A 22,126-nucleotide genomic window follows, 5' to 3' on the forward strand; every position below is an offset into this window, starting at 1 on the left:
AAATATCACGGCAGTTTTAAAGAATTGCCGTTGAGTAGTTTTCCGTTTAAAAAATGAAGTATAACAGGAAGTCTGCGACGTCGCAAACCGAGTTATGTGATTGCTGACTTACACCGTCGATATAGATTAATACACGTAAACGTGTCATATCAATATTTCCATTGATTCACACTTCGGTGTAACGTATAATCAAGTTATTCACTATCTTAATTTACAATCATTAACTATGCTCTTCTATAATTCATTAGGTCAATAGTGAACCTAGCACCAGTTTGACCTATGAATTTTTTTCACCTGAACGGAGTACTCCACAGCAGCGCCTTTTTCAGCCATCCATTTGCCGTACCAAGCGATATCATCAACGGTGTGGATTGACAGAGTGAACTTCGAGAGAGTCAAAAAGGCAGTTAAGTTGGCTGTGTAGAAGGCTGTCAGGATCATGATGAAAATCCACCACCCGGCGAACAACACCCGCGTCGAATCTGCACCCATCAGAAGAATTTGATCACATTTTGCAATAATGAACCACTGGCTCTCCCATGCAAGCGCATACAGATCGCATTTAGCAAAAGGGAACCAGCGTGATTACAGTGTTTTCAAAATCGTGCAACTTCTTTTTTTCTTTTGAAAATGCTAAAAATATTTTCAGTATTAAAATTTACACAATTATTCTCCTTTAAAACGAACAATTTTTTGATGGAATGCAAATAATATTTGCTATTTTGGGAGATATTTTAGAGAATTATGAAGAAGCAACATTTTAACAACCCTATAATTGCGCTGGTTCCTTTTTGCTAAATGCGATCCATGGTTTCAGGACATTCCGTCAACGATTTTATGTCCGGGCACCGGCACCTGTTTAGTCCAGCAATTTACGCCCACGCGTAATTGAGAGAGAAGAAGATGTTTTTATGGTAACTCATTTTTTAAACGAAATGTTACTTTCTGCTTTTGATTTATCTTTCAAATTTTCATTGGTGAAAATTTGGTTTTATTTCTATCTATGAAGTTAGTTAGTTAGTATATTTTAAGACATTCAGCGTCACAGGCTATTAACGTCTTTACAGAGAATTTTGGAAATGGGAGTATATACGAAAATTTAGATTTTTAAATTTAGAGAGGTGAAGAGTTTCAGAATTTTGGTAGTAATATTTGGTTCATCGCATGTAAGTGGGTTTGTATTTCTGTTGATTGTATGGGAGTAAATCTGTGATTGGAGATATCTGAGGACAGAGCAGTCCATAAGTACTTGTTTGATGGTTAGAGGTGATAAATTACAGAAGTGACAGATGGGTTGATTTTCTTTGAAGATGATATGATTGTGAGTGAAAAAAGTATGACCGATCCTGAGACGTGCAATTTGGACTTCACATGATCTTGTTTTGTGGTTAGATATTCTTGGATTCTATCTATAAAATTGTCGATTTAAAATATACCGTGTATATACCTTTTTTTAAATGATAATAATACTTCATTTTAAAAACATTATATTTTTTATCGTGGCAAATATTTTTAAAACCTTCTCCAAGTGATGGCATCGATATTAATCTCAATGAGCCGCACTTGTGTTTAAAGGAACTATACAAAAATGAAGAAGAGAGAGAAAAAACCAAGGAGGACGCAATCTTTGGTTTTAACCCACTTTTACATCGATCTTTTGCAGTCAAATACGTCCAATTTTGAGCGTTTGGTTCCGAATAAACCACGCTGCAGCACAGTAAAAGCACAAAATATGAAAGAAAAATTAAAAAGCCTTGGAAATCATTAAATTAGACACGGAACCACCTTAATATTTTCAAAACAAAAGTAATATTTTCCATTAATACATAATTTTTTTTCATCTATTTAAATGAGAATAATCCGTGTAGAGCGTGCAAACATTTCAAAATCATGAGTTAAAAAACGCTGACTCCGCGAGTTTAAATATTAGAGCCTAACACAGAGCGAAGTGCGCACTGGCACCTACAAACCTAACGGGATACCTCACGCGTTGCGCAATGCGTGAAGTATCCCTGTTAGGTTTGTAGGCGCCTATACGCGTGTCACGCTGGTCGCCCGCCGCGCCGAGGAGTGCTACGGCGTTTCAAGCAACTATTTCGCGACATAGGTGTTGCACAGTATCATACGAGATTGAAGGCGCTCCAGCGTATCAAGAATGACAAGCTTCCTTTAAGGGTACAGAGCTTTCCTTGCAAAATAAATCAAGAAACTACGTTACAAAAAGAGAGCGGTAATCTAAGAAACTCATTTAGTCCTAGCATCCGTATTTAATAACGTTTAGCATAATTTTTGAATTTTATTAGAGAGAAGTGTGACTTGATTTAGGCAGAAACATTCTTGAGTATGCCGTCAAGAAGATTTTATTTTGAATAAAGAATAAAATATATCTGAATGAAAGCGGGTTGCTGCTTGATCTAAGTGACTTTTCTTTTTATTTAAGCATCCTTTTTTCTCTAAGCAGGCATTATTTTCTTTATTAATTTATAAGGAAATCTTCTCGGCGGTAAATTTGAGCATATTTCTGCTTGAATTAAGTCACTTTTTCCTCTTATTAAGTTCAAAAATCATGCTAAACGTTACTGGATCCAGATACTAGGACTAAGCAAGTTTTTCGACTACGGCTCTCTTGTTTTCATTGTCACTCGATTTCATTTGCGAGGGAACTTCGTGCTTTTGAAAGATGCCATCAATCATGATAAGTTGGGGTGCCTTCAATCTTGTATGATACTGTGCAACACCTCCATGGCGAAATAGTGGTTTGAAGCGCCGCGGCATACGCCGGCGCCGTCGCGAAGTTATCGTACACAGGAAAAATCTAAGAGCCTTTAGCTGAGGAAAATCGAAAGGTTCATCCGGTCCAGATATAAGAAGATGGGATCCTCGTGAAAGCCCATATCTGCATATGGAAACCAATGACATGTATGTTGTTTCTAAAATGGGCCATAAATAGTGGTTCCTTATTGCAAAATAATCCAGTTATTCAAGAGTTGAAAAACACCCGATGGACGTATATATCGACAGTAAACAATTTTCATTTATCTTTTTTATCCATCGCGTTGTCTATGAATTTAAATAATCAGCCTGCAGAGGCTATATCTAAGGTTTCGATAATTTAAGCTCACCGTGAATTGGAGACAGGGTTGAGCCTTGCTTCATGAGAGCTCCGTAAACGAACCAAACGCAGTCGGCCAATGAGAACACTTGAGAAGGGCCGCACATCCAGGCTCTGATCTTCATTATCACCCATATCACTGGACCAGTGAAGATAACTGCAGCCAATATGAAAAACCATACCTGGAAATCAGGTCAATCGTGTGTGTCATATGGGTCACGGTTCAAGGGATCAAATGTAGGAGATTGAAAATGGACCACTAGACAAGGTGCGAATTTAAATTAAGCGATCTGATACACGTCTCTTAACCAGACTTTCACGTAGAACACGATTCGCGCAACGAATATTACTGAAACCAACTTCTAACGAAGATATTAACGTTTGTATGTCACATTGGTTACGAGGAATTTGAACTGCCCGCTCACGAGAAACTCAAAGCTCTACGTGAGTCAAATCCCGCCCTATAACGGTTTCAGCAATCATCACAATCGAGCTTGTTCATGTCCCATCATGTGTTATTCTAACTATAAGCAATTTGCTATAGCTGAGCCAAAGCGTCATGATTGAGGTTGTTGAGACGTTCATGATAACGTTTAGCGCGCGATGTGAATCACGTGGAGCATTGAGTTTTCATGAGCGGGTGGTTTGAATTCACGCATCAAGAATCATTAAATATCTTTGTAAGGAGTTGATATCGGTAATTTTTGTTGTGCGCATCGTGTTCTACCTGAAATTTTGGTTAGGATCCATGTTTCAGAATGCTGAAATTCGTACCTTGTCCAGTGGTCCATTGCCCTGGTAAAAATTGGCAGTGGAATCTGTGTTCCAAAATACCATAGACCTATAGCCGGCTGTAAGATTTCCAATAGCCTATATAGCCGGCAACACAATTTTGGCGCTTAAGCAACAGCCTGGCGATAAAGTGTATGCTGAACGTTACTAATGGGCCTGTTGCAAACTTTTGCTAGAGCAAAAATAAGAGTTGTTTCTTATAGATAATGCCTCAAAAATCACGATGAGCGCATCGGCAAAGTCTGAAATGCACTCATAACTTCACAGTCTGCGTAAGAAATTTGCGGTTTTTTGAGCTTCCCACTTCAAAAACGATACTACGGCACAGGTGAACATCTTGTAAGAGGAGTCGTTCCATCGTCGGCAATACTCATCATGGCCGACGCCAATCCGCCAAAACACGTGTGATGGGACGAGATAACACCTGAACTGGATTAGACCAGATAACAATCGGTGTGTTAACGTTCATATTTTCCACGCCCGAATTGATTGACCTTGAACTCTCCTCGAATTACGCGCGGAACTGCGCGCAAGCGTCGGCCATGATGAATATCGCCGACGATGGAGCGATTCCTCTAACAAAATGTTCACCTGTGCCGTAGTATCGTTTTTGAAGCGGGAAGCTCAAAAAAACGCAAATTTCTTACGCAGATTGTGAAGTTATGAGTGCATTTCAGACTTTGCCAATGCGCTCATTGTGATTTTTGAGGCATTATCTATAAGAAACAAACCTTATTTTTGCTCTAGCAAAAGTTTGCAACAGGCCCATTGCGGATGCTAGGCCTTCCATTTCTAATATGTTGGAGCGCTTTCAATTTCGTATGATACTGTGCAATATCTCTGGTGTGAAATAGTTGCTTCAAGCGCCGCGGTACGCTGCGGCGCGGCGCGGCGGGCGGGCAGCCAGCGCTGAACGCGCATTGGCGCCTACAAACCTAACAGGGATACTTCACGCATTGCGCAATGCGTGAAGTATCCCTGTTAGATTTGTAGGCGCCAGTGCGCCGCCGCTCCGCTTTGTGTTAGGCTCTGATATTTAATCTCGCGGAGTCAGCGTTTTTCAACTCATGACTTTGAGCTGTTTGCACACTCTGTATGGGTTATTCTCATTTTAATTGACGAAAATAAATATGTAGTAAGGGAAAACATAATGTGCGTTTTGTAAATATTAAGGTGATTCCGTACAAACTTAAGGATTTACAAAGCACAAGAATTTCTACACAATTTCTTATAGCCTTTTATAGCCGATGGCAACAAAGCAACAGCCAGTCGATAAAGTGTAAAGCCCGGCGATAGGAACTATAGCCCGGCTGTATAATTTTTTATCGATTCGTGTAGCCCGGCCATATGATTTTTTCCACTTTCTACAGCCAGCTATATGATTTTCTATCGCCCTCTTCAGTCGGCTATAAGAACTCCTATGGTATTTTGAAACGCAGCTCCTATCGCCAATTTTTACCAGGGTGTAAATGTGACCATCCAAAATGTCAGGCTTTTGGTGATCAAAACCTTAAAATTAGGTTTTAACTAGATGGAGATTTGGAACTCCTTTCAGTAGATGATAATGATTCTGATTCATCATTTAGAAATTTGATTATGGCCAAAGTGTGAAACCACATATCTCCATTTGCGATGTTGCAGGCTTTCTGTGATTCTTCATTTTTTCTTTGAAAAACTAGTCAACGTAATTTCTTGAAAACTTTCTTGATTTATATTCGTCGTCATCAGAATATTCTGTAGAGACTTCAAGCTATACAAATGGCTTTTCCTTCTTCGGAAAAATTGAGTAGGAGCGGAAACTATTCAATTTCATAAAGGAGATACGTGCTTCATCACTTCAGCCATCGAATTACAGGTTATTGAAAATGATTCAAAAATTTTTTCTTGAAAAACTGACCGCAAGCGTGGCGAATCATACAGTATGCTTGATTGAGTGGTGTTTCTGCTAACACTTCAAACCTTAATTTCATTACAACTAATGACTATCGATTTTGTACTTTAGCTCAAGCGAGCGATTGCTTCGGCCTACGTTTTAAGTAGGGACGAATCATTTCGACCGATGAAACTACAAACCACGTATCTCGGTTTGCGACGTAGCAGACTTTCTGCCATACTTCATTTTTTTAAAGAAAAAACTATTTAACGTTCAATCTTTAAAACTTTCGTGATTTTACCGCTTAGTGCGAAGAAAATTTTGTGAAAACTTCAAGCAATGATGTTGATTCACTCTCAGTCAAAAAGAAAATATGGCGGTGAAGATTTTTAAACAAAGTAAACGAGATACGTGGTTCGACATTCTATGCTGAGAGATTTTAGAAGAGCGTCATTAGACTTTTTATGAAGAATGGAAGCTTGTAGTAAAAATTATTAATGTGGTCAATTAATGTAGTAAAAAAATAGTAAAGAATTTATAGAAATGATGAAATTTCAACCTCCCCGCCCCCCTTGGAGGATGACAATACTTAAAGTAATAAAAATGCTGGGGTCGGTAATCCTGAAAACCTCCAGTAAAAACCCTTACGAATGAAATTGCGAAAAATGATTAGGTATCTGTGAATGTTTACCTCTCTCGCAAATGGCGCCAAAAGACCTGATCCTGTCGCCGACTCACTTGGACGTCGAGTCAAAATCACGTATTCATACTGACAAAGCTCTGCTCCCCATTCCAACACGTTCTCCAAGTCTGGAAGGTTTGGGACGAAGGCTGCTACCATGTCGGCTTGCTGCGAGGAATAATTACTTAAAATTACGTCATGCAACTTTAATTAAATTGTCTGCAAATGGGTCAGTTGCGCTGGTCACAGAATCGTGTCTTGATGCTTGGTTCTTGAAGATTAACTAAAAATAAGAAAATCTGTCCAAACAGCAACTTTCTATTTTCAATATTAACCGAGATATTGCCCTTTCAAAAGTCGGGTTTCGGTCTCTTGGGCCCTTGGTCTCTTTCACATTGCTTTTATCAGTCGGTATGGAGCACATTTGCACTGATTATTCAACGTGAAACTCATATGAAAGCAAGATGGAAGAAACCAAGGGTGCCACTACCGTGGTGGATGACGTCAAAAATCCGACTTTTCAAAGGGATATATCTCAGTTCATATTGAAATCAGAAAGTTGCTGTGTATGCAGATCTTCTTATTTTTGGCTGATCTACAATAAACAAGCATCGAAACACGATTCTGGGCACATTTTTTTCTTCTTCTTTTTTTCTGTGTGTGTCGCACTAGGTATGGTTCTAAATTTCCAAGGAAACACCCAGATTCTTAGAAACATTTTGCTCAACAACAATAAAACTGCCTGAGAAAAACGGTCCCATAATGAGAATTACTATACCAATCCAACGATTCTTTAAAGTAGAGAAAATAGGTGGTCACGTGAAAAATAAAATCACTCAGACTCATGCCCCTCCTCAAACATAGTGACGTATACTGCCGTGCTAAGGAAAAACGCCGTATGAGCCTCCAGATGTAGCCAAGTTTTTTTTCGATGAAAACCGAAATTAGTGGGAAATTTGTCCATATTTTTTCCCAAAATTTTCAGAAAATTTTGTACGTAATTCAATCTAAAATATCTGAAAATTTCAAGGGAAAATGTGCATGAATGTCATTAAAAATGCATGTTTTATCGAGGCAAATTTGGCAACTCTCGAATGTTCATACGGCGTTCTTCCTTAGCACGGCAGTATGCTGGGGCCAGTAACTTGAAATGGAGCGGACGAAACGCTGCACCTGAGCTGATGTGAGCGCAAGAAATTCGAAACGCCTTCAATTTTCGTGCCGCAACACGCTCATCCACAGAACACGAATAGTTGCATTCACGCCTTCACAGTAACTTGAATACCGTGTTCCGGCTTCTGATAGCATGCCAAAACGATGAATTCTCTTGCTGTGCCAAGAAAAAGCGACGTGTGAGCAATCGAATGTTTCCAAAAAAATTTCCGATTAAATATTTACCTCATGGGAGACTTATGAATATTTTTCCTTGAAATTTCAAGAGAAAATGTGCATGAATGTCAATAAAAATGCATGTTTTATCGAGGCACGGCACGTATCTGTATACGTCGGATGTAATGGCGACTAACATTTTCTAAAAAATGGAAGAAACCTATTCACCAAGTACTTTTTCGAAGGCAATTTTGTACGCTCATATGACGTTGTTTCTTAGCACGGCAGTCTTGATCCATCTCGGTATTTCCCACGTTCAAAACGGTGTTTTACCAGTTTTGAACATGTGGACACCGCATCACAGCATCATGAGCAAATTTCTGATGATCCCATTGGCGTGTCAAAGTAAAACGTTCAAAAAAAATTTCGATTGTTTAATGTGACCTCATTTCAAAAAATGTAATATAAAGAAGAAATACAAACAAAATTATCGTGAAATTCTACCATAAAACAATAAAATCAGATTGAAAACCTGAAAAAAAACACCTCTATACTGCAATCTACAGGAAAGAGCCTTGTATTAATCACAACGGAAAGAACTTCAATTTTCATCTTTAAAATCTAGGGAATATCTATAACGTCTCTGGAGAACCATGTATTGTTTTTTTATGGTGCGGTAAATCAGAAATAGAACAATAACATTTGTTTGTAGACTTATCATTTTTTTCGGAATCCGAGAATGAGGAACGAAGGCTTTGAAACGAGGGTAAATAAATATAGAAACATTGTTGTCACTCTATAGCAAAAGTTCGCTTTCCTCACATTCTATCTCAAGGGGAAAAAATCGGAGGAGTCTTGGCGAGAATGAGACACTGTAAAGAGGTGACTGGGTAACGACTAAATGTTGAATAACAATCAATTAGGCAAATTGTCAGCGCGGTACATTCTGCCCTCGAAGTCTTACGGACGAAAATCGCTCGTTCATTCGTGCTTTAAGCAAGCTGCGATATATCCACTCTTGTCATGGACCTAGGACGTGCATTTCAAACATTTTATGTAATTTTTTTCAACCTTTTTCTTCGTTCTTTGAACTACAAACTTCGAACCGCCGTTGTCCCAAATGGAGAATTTACAGATGTCTGAAATTTGATGAATTCCGTGTTTAAAAGGAAACTACTGGATGAACTGAACACGAGGATACCCTTAGTTCATAAATTGAACAATTGTTGGAGAAGATGACAAAATGATCTAATCTGTTAAAATACATGTGTTTAAATGGAAAATGCCGCCATATGACGTCACTAGGCAGTGCATTTTCTCACTTTTAAATCTATTTTTATGCTATTTCCCATATCAGAAAAATATTATAAAAAATACTGTGAAATCGGCTCTTTCGGCACTTTCAGATGAAGCAATAAAAAAATTGCATGCAAATTCTCCATTGGTTGCAATTCAGAGCGCTTTTCATCTCAAAACGTTTGTGAAAATTTCCTTAATGCTCTAATTTCGATGACCGAATTATTTTGAGCTTTTGTGAACTAAGGTCTCATTACCCGTGAGAGGTTTTATTCTTTTAAAATTTGACGAGACGGAAAGTTCTAAGGCATGATCCTACGGAAAGTTCTAAGGCATGAATTCCTGGAATCCCTGAGTGAAGCGAAGATACCCTTGATTCATAAATTGAGCAATTATTAAGGAAATGACAAAATAACCTAATTTGCCAAAATACATGTGTTTAAATGGGAAATGCCGCCAGATGACGTCACAAGGCGGCACATTTTCTCACTTTTAAATCAATTTTTCTCCAATTTCCCATGTCAGAAAAAAATTATGAAAAATGTTGCGAACTCAGCTCATTAGGCACTTTCAGATGAAGCAATAAAAAAATTGCGTGCAAATTCTCCATTTACTCTACTCGCTCAAGCACAATTTTTTCCCTTTCCCTTGCGACTTCAACCTTGCTTCATATGCGGGTGATTTTTGAAGTGTCGTTGAGCTTTGAGGGCAGGTTTTGCGGATCGATCGAGCTTTGATTTAGTTCCAATTCGTAAGTTTGAGTGACAGTCGTCGCTTATGAATGCTTCTTTGACAGCCCGACTGACCGTGTCACACTTTTTGACCGCCGCGCCGCTCACCTCTTGCGCGACCAACGTTGCCAAAGCTATCGAAAATCGTTTTGTAACCTATATTAAATTTTTTGTTTCGCAAGAAAAAATTTATTAATTTTCAAGGAGACTCTATCTTTTCAAATTTTAACGGGGGTAGAAATGAAGGGCGTTTCGACAGTCGTTTTTATTATTTCTTAAGTTACGTCTACCAATATTTTTGCTCACGCCAAGGATCTACATGAGAACGTGTGCATCCCCGATAGGTGTACCATTCAGATAAAAAAGGAGTGTGTAGCAAACGGAGCTAATTTCTTTTTAATCTCCAAAAGATGGCTCAAATTCATCACAAGAGAAATAAAGCGACTACCGAGATAATGCAAGAGGACAGAGGCGTGGCGTAAATTGCGATGTATCGATTGTTATGCCATTTAAACCCATGGTAAATAATCGATTATTAATGCGTTCGCTGCGAACACCCTGTTTATCGATCCTTTTCCATAGGTTTAAATGACCGATCAATGGATTCATCGCAAAGCACGCCACGCCACTGTAGGTAAGAGAAGTACAGTCATTTATATTGTTCAAATCATGATTACTATTGAGTTTTATAATGATTTTTCTAAAAATCAAACATTCTTAACTTCCAGAAAAATAAGGAATAAACTATATTATCGTCCCTTAAAGGTGTGGCAAAAATTAAATCGGGGTGCCATCTCCCAAAGACTTATGGAAAGTTGCCAAATTTCCACCACTGAAATGTTAATTTTTGAGGAGAGTTATGAAAATTTTTTCGTGAAGTATTTAGATAATTTAGATCTAAATACAAAGAACATTCTCTAAAAAATTAAACGGCAAATATTCACCAGTTTTCCTGAAAATTTGTATTTAACTAAAGAAAATTTGGCAACTGACGAGGGTTCGTAAGACATTTTTCTTCAGGGTGGCAGATTAGACAGTGAATCGAGAAATGAGTAACGTCCCTTTGTTATCGACGCCTTGGTCCTTAACTGGTTATTTTTTTTCGTCAAGCATAAAATTATCTCTCGCGTTTAACGGTTATAATTCGTGACCTTACCCTGTTTTTCAACATGTCGGTTATGGTGCCTTTCTCGTCCAGTAACGACATGCTCGAAGGGAGCCTGATCTCGTAGGTGAAGCCGAATTTCTCCTGCAGGGTGTTCAGGATCTCGAAGGCTATCCCTCGGCCTATCATTGTCCCGTTGACATCTTGGATCCAACTCACGGGCCAATGATCCTGTGAAAAGCCCAGCAATGGGTCACTTCGTAATCTTTCGGCCAAAATATCACAAGCGCCATTTGACGTTTCAAAATTTCCAACGCCATTTTACTTTTTTACAAAGAAATTGCTGGTTGAATCTGTTTGAAAATTTCACTAAATTTTATCGGCAGCACAAAAGAAAATTCAGTGAAATTTTCGGACAGCTTCGCATTGGTTCGCAAAATTGGTTCGAATTTGCCGTCAAGAATCATAACTCGTGATATAAGAATAAAATCGCTTACAACAAACAGGAATCGGGTTAATATAAGTGCATGCCTCTCTTTTTAGTTTGAACCTACATTTTCTTTTTGATTCAAGAAAAACTTCTTCTTGACGAGAAATTTAAAAATATTTCTGGTCAGACCAAGTCACATTTTCCAATGCACGAGGAACAATTAATTCTACTTAGTTATCCAGAGCGAAATAGGAGACTTACAATTGTTATTACGCGCAGTTTTTTACCGCGAAGGAGTTCTTTTCTCAGTTGTGGCACTTGCTTCAACTTGCAGAAAAATTTAACATCCTTTGGAGTTTTCCGCTCGGGAACTGCAAGAAACAAATTGTAACGAATAAATACAAATGTCTTGGCATAACTTGTGTTGTATTTCGCGTTGTAATACTTGAAATTCGTTGCTACTCTATCCGTAACACACAAGAATTGATATAGAACAACTGAATTGCATTTTGCAAAAAGGAACCACTAGCATTGCAATGATGCTAAGATTGTGCAACTTCATCCTATGCAATAAAATTGCGGAAATCGTGAAAAACTATGAAATCTAGATGGTAATTTTTGTCTTAAATTTACAGTTTTTAGCGAGAGAAACATAATCGGGGTTTTCCTCCAAGACAAAAGAAGTTGCACAATCTTAGCAACATTGCAATGCTAGTGGTTCCTTTCTGCAAAATGCAATCCAACTTAAAAGAACTGACTTTGGATCGCCATCGGGGGTATAAATTTTTTACCTTGTCGATTGAAATGAGACTCTAAAAATCATGAAAAATTGGACTGTAAAAATTTCTACGTTTGCAACTTTTGAACAATCGAATGAGCTTTAATGGTGGTATATCGTCGCTCCTGACGTAAGGGCGTATCTCAATTTCGACATGAGCCCTGGAAAGCATGGAGTTATTTGGACAACAGGGTTCACGTGGAAATCGAGATACGCTCTTACGTCAGAGGTTCGACGATATGGGTGAAATGGGGCAATAGACCGGAATAACCTCGATATTACTGCCGTGGTAGCAAAGAGAACAGTAAGTGAATGCTGGAATGAGCCTCGAGGCACTTTAAAGCATGTGCTAATCATGGCTCATACGGAAATACAATTACTGCTCTCTTCGCTACTACGGTAGATTAGAAACAGAGAGGAGAAAAGGACATGCAATAATTGATGTCGTCTTCATGTATTTTTGGCCACTGAATCCAAAAAAGGACCTCGGTTTCCTTTAACGTGCATAAATTACCCTAAAATGGAATTTCCTCTGGATAAGTTCAATTTGTAGAGAAAATTCAAATTTTTCCGGGACAAATCGAACTGATCCAGATGGCCAGAGACCAGTTTCAGAATCAGCAATGAAAACATGATAATGAGGTAATGAGCGATATTTTTAGCAAATCTAGCAGAAAAAATGTTGAAATGTTATCATCAGGTAAGAATAGCGAACTGCGGGTCGATTATTGAAATTGATAGACAAAGCTATAGACAAAGAAGACAAAAGGGATTTGGAGGGATCCTATTGGTGGAAGCGGGTGGTTGCAATGGACAAAGGACGTGGGTGATAGACTAACTATAACGGCAACCCACGAGAGACCCGATAATTAGTCCATCATTTTCTGCCTTAGTCTATAAGAGCTACCCGTTTCCACCTGTAGGATCGCTTCTTACTCTCTATGTCTTCTTTGTCTATCGCTTTGTCTATCAATTTCAATAATCAGTCCGCTGGTACAATTTATACTTGAAGAGTTTTTTAGTAGGGGGGCAGGTCTCGATGGGGAAGGGGAGTTTTTCGCTAAAAATATCTTTCCTTGATGTTAGTATGCTCAGGACACAATAGTGACCACCGGTTTTGAAGCGTTTCCATTTTGTTATGAATTGCGTCGAGACTGATGGTTGAATTACAATCAAATGATTATCACTATTTTGAAGTATATGCACATGTAACCTTCCTTGAAATTGTTTTCTTTGCTTCACATCGCTCTAATCATATGCATTTACAACACTTGTATTACTCTCCAGTGAAGCATGCAATTTACATTTCAACCTGAAGATATATAACGCAGCAAAGCGAAATGTGCCCTGAGGTGGAGACTTAAATTATTTAGCACAGCGAAAGAACTTGGTTGGGGTTAAAAAATCGATCTTCAGTTTTCGATGCTGAACACTATTCTGTATCTTCGAGAATATTGAGTCAAAGTTTCAAACTATAATATGCGTCATTAATAATGCTGCAAGCGTTTAAAGTTAATGCAACATTTATTAGTGCCTTATTACTCAAATTCTCTTTCTTTGCCCTCGAATAATGAATTGCAGCTAAAGAGTCCATTTTCGGGATTGGATGGTGTTCTCTGCGCCAAATTACGAGAAATTAAATCCCCTAAACTTGGGTCTGGTCTCATTTTTCCTTATCTTCACAGAAATGAGGAGGGATAGGGATTAATCCCCAGCTTCGACAATGCCAATTAATTGTGGTAGTACCCCAATAAATTAGGTGATTGACCCAAATTTTGTGGTGCTGCCCCAACTGTCTTGCTGTGCTACCCAAATATATAATTGAAAATGTCCATATCATCCAACAAATTGGGGTGTTGCCACTATTTCAGAGGACAGCCCCTTTATCTGGCGCATAGTCTCCTATTGAGCCACTTTTTTTTTTTTTTTTTTTTAAACATTTTATTTTCTCATGTAATAGATCCCGCTCATATACATGACTCTCCTGGCTGACCTGTGCTGGTGCTCACTGGGTTTTGAAATTGTGTTCAAAAAGCCATAGAGATCAACGCACTCTGTAAAAAAATTATCTGTGATATCTTACCCCATTGCCAAGGTGGTGGCTCAGTTGTGGTGACATTGAGCACGGGGTAGTTGGTGCACATGGTCATCAAAAACATCTCGATTAGCGGGCTGCTCGTCATTTTGAGTTTGGTGCTTTCGTCTTCCTTTTGAATATACTTATCGCCGCGATTAGGAGAAGTGTAGAACCGAGGCCGATTTGTAGAGATACGATTAGAAGTGAATTCTAATCATGGTGCTAGATTACATGAAAACGAATTGTCTTAGTAAAAATTGAATCCAAGACTGCTTTTCAAAAATTTCACGGCAGGCTTGGTCCAATTTTAAGGTGATTTCACACCGATATAATGCCGATATAATCTCCAGTTTATGCATATAAAAAGAATGTTAGCGATTACTAGATTCCTGGTAAAGTAAAAGATCTACAAGAGCTTTAGCGGCAATATTTGTGTCTGTGGTAATTATATTCATGTAGTTAAGTTTACCAGTCCCATGATGAACACAATCAAGAATCGAATGCTGGCTACGGTATCTCTTGAAGATATTCTATAATCAGGAATATAGTAGCCAAAAACACTTTTTATCTCTACGTAACGTAAGACGTAAAAACTAAATAAAGAATTGTGAAAAATGCGTAAAAAATGAAGTCAAATCGACAAAAAACAGTTCTTTTCACTTTTTACAAACAAAAATACGTAAAAAAAACCCAGATTACTCTCAATTTTTTTCTCATCACAATTAACGAATTTTTTGAGCATAAGTCTGAAACACTGAGCATTTCCGCCTTTTTTCACGCACAACTTCCCTACTCGTAAAAATTATCAGTTTTACATTGATTTTTTAAGATTCATTTTATGAGCTGTGCCACCAGACGAGAAAAATTTTATTTCGGTTTTAATTTTTTTTTAAATTCAGTTTTAATTTTTAAGGAAAAATAAAATCATAACATTAAGACAGCCAATTGCGGTTGATTGACCCCGATACATTTTTTAAAAGCGACAACTTAAGGTCCAAAATATTAATACTTTCAAACTTGTACATAAAAATCACCAATTCTTACATTTTTAAAAGAATTATTTTATGGCCTGCGCTTTCCAGAACAAAATTTTTTTTTTATTTTAATTTTTGGCAAAATATGAAACCATACCGACCAGAAAATTGAGATACGAAACTAAATGATACAAATATTTTAACTCCTGGGTGACTCAAGTTGTATAGCCACTGATCTGAAGGCTAACTGAGTTCTCTAGTTTGTTCGTTCCTTTTGGCAAAATGCAATCCATTTTAAAATCCAAAATCCAATAAACTCACCTTAGGATTCGAACAGGAAAAAATGAGATCAAGCACGAAAACAAAATAACTCGCTCCTGAGTTAAGTTCAACACCGGTATTAGGAGTCGAGCTCCCGAGCCGAAAGACTGCGATGGGGTCAGGGGTCACCGATTACGACACAATTTTCCGACAGCGATTACCCTTGATGCACGAGAACGAATAAAGAGAATCCCAAATAAATTTGCTCAACACTGAACTTGGGCCTGGCGTGACCTAAGCGGCCCGGGCGCGGTAAACAAAAGGATCAGCACATCGGCGCACAGTGTACCGAGTCAATGCTGACGTGCTAAGAAAAAACGCCGTATGAGCATTCCAGAGTTGCCAAAATGCCTTCGATAAAATGCTTATTTTTGAGGAAAATAATGAGAGTTTTCCTTGAAATTTTCAGACACTTTGGATCAAAGTACTAACAAAATTATCTAAAAAATTGGCAGAAAATTAATCCAAAAATTTCCCGAAAATTGGTGATTTGCCAGAGGAAATTTGGCAACGCCTGAAGGTAGATACGGCGTTCTCCCTTAGCACGGCAGAATGGAAGAGGTCGGACACGAGTTGAAAACTTCAAAAGCGTATATCTTCATTGATGAATTTTTGATGTTTTAAAGGTAGTTTCATTGGTTTTCTCGCACGATTTTTTTTAAAAAGCACCCCTTCGAATTGAAATTCGTCGTTTCCCGCACGAAGGAACGTAACTGCATTTCAATGTTTCCAAATTTCCTTGCGGAAATTGGATCTTTACCGGGAGAATTTTGGGCATTTCTGACTGAAAAATTCCCTGATTTTTCTTCTGATTTTATGCGAAAGTCGGACCTATTTTCTCCAAAAATACGCACAGGTCTATTCTTGTAAAATATTGAATTGCTTGAGTCAATTTTGCAACCTTGGAATGGAGTTACGTTCTTTCATGGGGGAAACGACGAATTATGACGTTAAATTTTACAATTTTCGTCGAAAATGTCACGTCCGACTTCTCCCGAAGACACGTTCCACTGTGCGGAGTCGGCGTTGGCGTCGGTCACTCTCCATCCGAAGAGTTGGAGGAGCCAAGAGCGCGCCCGATCGATCTGGCTGAAGACTGGCGGCTCCGCGGAAAATTGGGGCGAAAGACTCGAGATCCGAGTGTTTTTCCACCGGTGACACAGAAAAATGAAATTGGCCGTCGCTCCTGCCGGAAGAGTCTCGCGGTGACCCTACGCGGGAAAAACATACCCCTCGTTTTCTGTTTCCGAGGTTCTGTACGGGGAAACTTCTCCACCCCTAAAAAAGTTTCTCCACCTCTAAAAGAGTTGCTCCACCCCTAAGAAAATTTCTCCACCCCTAAAATAGTTTTCGCGTTCCTATACGTATCCTTCGCCACCCGTCGGAAATTCGTTTCGTCCCCAAGAGAAATCACTTCTCCCCCCCCCCTCCCTGAAAATAAGTTTTTGTACAAACGGCGTTTCATAAGAAACAGGGGTGGTACATTCGCCGGTGGAAATGAGAATTTGTCCCAATTTTTTTTTCTTTTATTGCATCTAAGAGTGCTTGAAAAACAGATTTCGCAGTATTTCAAAAAATTTTCTGAAATGGGCAATTTGTAGAAAAATACGTTTAAAAGTGAGAAAATGCACCGGCTAGAGACGTCATCTGGCGGTGTTCTCCATCTAAACACGTCTTCGGTGCTACCAGACCACGTATCTCGTTTGCGGTGTTTAAAAATCTCAGCTCATATTTTATTTTTTGAAAAGATAACGAATAAACGTCATTCCTTGAAGTTCTCACAGAATTTTCCTCGCACAGGGAAGAAAACTCATGAAACTTTTAAGAGGTGACGCTGAATAGTTTTTCATCTAAAAATGAAGTTTAGAAAGTCTACAACTTGGCAATTCGAGATACGTGGTTTGGAGTTCTGCCTTCGACATGTGGACGTATTTCTATCAAGCGGAACTATGTGCATTAAGACATGAGCCCTGAGACCCATAAGAATATATGCATACCACGGCTCACGTCACATTGCACATAGTTTTGTTTGACAGAAATGCGTCCATGTATTCTGGAAGATTGGATAATTTTGCCATATCTCCTCCAATAATTGTTCAATTTATGATCAAGTCACTCAGTGGAGATTTTCGCGTGAGCACGAATGACACCTGCAGATTCTCCATCTAGGCGTTGAATGCAGAGAGGGCATTTCTCGGTTGCGTTGCACAGTGGATCGAGTCAATAGCAGAGGTCGGATAAAGTTTGGAAATTTTTAAAGCTTATAACTCTGTATACGCAAAATTTTGAGGCTCTAAAAGTGATTTCATTTGTTTCCTCGTGAAATTTTCCGCTAGGAGTACCTACTAAAATGTCTAATGTGACTAAAGAAACATCGGAATTTGCAGTTTTAGTCAGAAATTTCATGTTCGACCTCTTTAATTCATTCGATCCACTGTGCGGTGTCTCAGAATCTCCACTTCTAATTTATGTTTTACAGAGATTTTTTTTTTTTTAAATTTTCCGTCTTCAGCGTTGAAAAATTATAAAGAGTATTCTGTAAAAGTTTTTATGCTTAAATTATAATGTATGAAATGTCAGCAAAGATTCTTGGACACCGCACTTAAGAAATGCCCTTTCTACATACAGCGCTTCGATTATAACGATTAACCGTGCCATGCGTGCAATGCGTGAAACATTCTTACAGTCTTGTAGCCGCTAATCTGCGTTTCGCGCCAACTGACGGCCAGGACTGCGTTTTGCGCAATGCGAGAAGTATTCATGCAGTCTGGTAGGCGCTAATATACGCGTCGATCCGACCGCACCGTTTGGCGCAATGCGTGAAGTATCCCTGGAGTCTTGCAGGCGCTAATACGCGAAACGCCGGCCGCACTGTGTTTCCCGCATTATTCGAACCCGAGTTGTTAGAATATAGTGGCATCGAATAATGGGGCTTAAAATGCCCATGTTGTGTTTCAACGTCGTATAATCTTTCCAACGTTGCCTTGTATCTCCCGATAAAATATTTTTTCAGAGAAAAGTTAGGAAAGCTCTCTATGTGCGCTTATTTAGGACGAGTGGGCCATTAAAAAAGGTACAAAGGACAATCTGAGTCTGCAACTATGTTTTTCGGTTTGCGACGTTGCAGACCAACCTCCTGTCATACTTTATTTTTCAAATGGAGAACTACTGAATGGGAATTATTGAAAACCGCATTCATTCTTCTTTTGTAAAGGCGAGGAACATTCTACGAAACTTCAAGGAATTATGTTGATTTATACCCCTTTAAAAAATAAAATAAGAGCTGATCTTTTTTAAGCACCGCAAACGGGATACACTGGAAAAAAAATACATTGGATCTATAGTCCAGACTCTTGAAAACATTGACAAGAAAAAATACTCTTGATTCAATCGGATTTTTGCTTGAATCAAAACGAAATCCGCTTAAATTAAGAGGCTTGGTTCTTGATTTAAGCAAAAATCCAGGGTATTTTTTCTTGTCAATGTTTTCAAGAGTCTGGACTGCAGATCCAATGTGTTTTTTTTCCAGTGTACGTGGTTACGGACTTACCCCGTCGATTTGTTTTAAACATAATGGATGAACCGTTAGCGGAGCTGCTTTTGAGACACCGCAACCAAAAAATGGCCTTTCTGCACCCAGCGTTTCAACAGTGGCGAGGCGTGAATGACCGATTATCGATATTTCTCCATTTGAAGCTGTGGTAAACGATCGATTATAAAAGTGTTCGCTGCGAACACCCTGCTTATCTATCCTTTTCCATAGGTTTTAATGGTAGATCAATCGATGTATCGCAAAACACGCCACGCCACTGCGCTCTAATTCTTCTGAACCGCGCAACTACGTGATTGCGATGAAATTGAGAATTCGCACGTGTCCGAAATTTGACGATTTTTTTTTAAGTCATAAATGGAAAGTACTGAGTGAACTGAGCAAGAGAATAATGTCGGTCTCAAAATTGAACAATCGTTAGAGGAGTTACGACAGACCGACCTAAATGTATCCAAATGTGAAATTCTGCCTTTAAATTAACGCCTTGGAGGACAAGGTGCATGAGTGCAGCTTTTGCTATTTCGAGAAATACGTATACGTGTTTAAAGTTTCGTCTTTACACGGATTCGTATGGCGGACAGAAAGTTCAAACTGCCTTTTTGATGTTTAAAAATTGGAATTTGGGGTCGAATTTTTCACAGAATATGCACTAAGATTGGTTGTACTTGAAATCATTAACACCTCATTTTTTTAAAAAGGTACATTTTATGCGCCTTATCCTCTATGCCTCTCAAATGAACTTTTGAACTTGAAAATAATAGAGGATCTGCGACCTGATTATTGAAACTATGTCGGCCTGATAAGACAAGACATAGTCCTACATTATACATCGATAGCCAAGGAACAAATCCATCACAGCCCGGGCATTGGGAATTGGAAAAACTAAAAACGTCAGCTTTGGTATTTTATACTTTAGAATGCTGCAAAGTTGCTGACTCATTTTCGCAAAGATTTTCAGTTAGGAAATATTGTTCCTCAGCCATCGATATCCTTCCATATTGCATTTCGATCTTTTAAGACTATTTTAATCTCTCAATAACTGGCCCGCAAGAAACGCAGCAATCGGAGGTACGCAATTCTCGACTTGAGCACTTTATACGCATTTTGGTGGTTTCATCGTTAAAGTACCCCTTCCAAAAGGTCGTATTCGATAGTGGTTCAATGTATTGCTTGGTTCAAAACAATAGGTCATAACCTCAAAGGTCAGAATTTAAGTAGGAAAAGCTGTTAATGAGCAAAGTCCGAACAATTTCGCTTTTTATTTCCATTTTATACTCATAAGAATCAAAAATCCATCACAAGAAACCCGTTCCCTCATACTCAAATGACTTTTGAGGCTATGTTTACATGTTGTACCAATCGATCTCGATACAATCTCACCTGTTAGATGTATCGAATACGACCCATTGAAAGAAAGGAACCAAACCTACACCTGTGAGCGTCAGATATTAAATTGCCAATCAAACGCGCCTTAATCTATCCGCTGCTCCCATTGGCCTGCTCTCAGGCGACCTTGCACGATTAGTAGATCAAGTGAAAGTAAATTTCCGCGATGGGGACCCGATTACGCTCCGACGGAGTCGTTACCATGGCAACGTCACAAACACTCGACAGTGAGTGTTATTTAAACTTAGCGAGCGGATTCCGGGCTGCATTAAATTAAGTGCTGCAGGTAAATATTTGCTTGTCTAGCTGTTAACAGGTCGGATTTCAAATCCCGGGCTTGAGTAGCTTGCACGCATTGGATGTTCCGCTCTAATCAGATCTCCGTTCGATGGAAACTGATTAGAGGGATGAAAAAATAGCGGTAGTGCTTACTAGTCTACGTGACGATGACGTTGAGATGATTCGGAGATCGATGTGTTAGTGTGGCATCGTTCAGCTCTGTGGTTTCGGATGAGGGGCTTGGAGGGCAAGATGCATAAATTCAGCCTTTGCTATTTTAAGAAATACGTGTTTGAAGTTTCAAAATTCCTGGGGGCCTTATGGCGGACAGAAAGGTCAAACTGACTTTTTGATGCGTAAAACTTGGAATTTGGGAGCGAATTTTTCACAGAATATGCATTGAGGCTAGTTTTACTTGAAATCATTAATGTCTCAATTTTTTCAAAAACTGAATTTCCGCGCCTTGTCCTTATAGCCTTTTAAATTTCGTTTTCGCAGACTTTGCAAACTCTAACTTGTCCTTACAAAACCTCAGAACGTGTTTATTATGTTTCGTCGTTTTCCCGCAAGAAATACCGTAAATAGATTTTATTTAGACCAGAGAACTGTTGAGAATTTTTGACTGAAATTGTTTTGATTCTTTCTCTGGTTATGCGCAAAAATCGGTAGAATTTTGGACAAATTTTGCACGGTCATATTCCTTTAAAAATTTGAATGGTTTGAGTCAATTTTGTAATCTTGAAGTGAGTTTAGGTTATTTCATCTGCAATACGACGATTTGAAGGAGTCGCAGTCAGATGCGACTTAATTGAAATGCAACATTTCAATATATAATCTTGAACTAGGATTAGATACCCTACTATTTAGAATTAATATAATTAAAGTAGTAAAAGAAAATCTTCAAACTTAAAAAAATTGGCGGTAGCTTAACCTAACTAGAGGAATCTGCTATGCAATTGACAATCATGGACAATCATTCGTTTGATCAAGAATGGTTGCATTTTTACAATTTTGCTGTAAGTTTTCTTGGTAGTTTGGAAAATGTTCCCCAAAATATTTTTCCGTAAAAAAATGCACCCATTAATGAATATACAGGTACATTTTTAGGTATAACAGTAAAATGATAAAATGCAATCAATCCCCTGCTCAGATTCGCTTTCTTTCGTTTGTTAAGGTTAAAAGTGAAAGGTTTCTATTTTTTAGATAAAAAAAATATCCCTCACGAATGTACCCCTGATAAAATAAATTCAATCAGGAACTAATTTTAAAGAAGAAGATATTTTTTCTCAATGAAAGATTTCTTTGTTTTTGTTTCAAATAAAAGTTGAGGACTGTTGATTGGTCGTGGGAAACAGAAATGGCCCCTCTTTGCACGCGGGTGATTCCGCAACAAAATGAAGAAGCAGTGATG

The 22,126-nt window shown here is 38.5% G+C and overlaps 1 protein-coding gene across 1 annotated transcript; it reads right to left on the reverse strand.

Moving 5' to 3' along the window:
- Window positions 1-261: 261 nt before the first annotated feature.
- On the reverse strand, window positions 262-15,746 carry LOC140225679 (glutamate receptor ionotropic, delta-1-like). Its single transcript, XM_072305316.1, has 7 exons — window positions 15,501-15,746; window positions 14,212-14,427; window positions 11,612-11,721; window positions 10,972-11,151; window positions 6,469-6,627; window positions 3,123-3,294; window positions 262-482 (listed from the first exon to the last, which is right to left on the reverse strand). Exons 2-7 carry the CDS (start codon window positions 14,309-14,311, stop codon window positions 262-264), a joined length of 942 nt encoding a protein of 313 aa, XP_072161417.1. The 5' UTR covers window positions 14,312-14,427; window positions 15,501-15,746.
- Between the last annotated feature and the right edge of the window lie 6,380 nt (window positions 15,747-22,126).

The sequence above is a fragment of the Bemisia tabaci genome, chromosome 10 (genome assembly GCF_918797505.1).
Source record: "Bemisia tabaci chromosome 10, PGI_BMITA_v3".
NCBI classification, from domain to species: Eukaryota; Metazoa; Arthropoda; class Insecta; order Hemiptera; family Aleyrodidae; genus Bemisia; species Bemisia tabaci.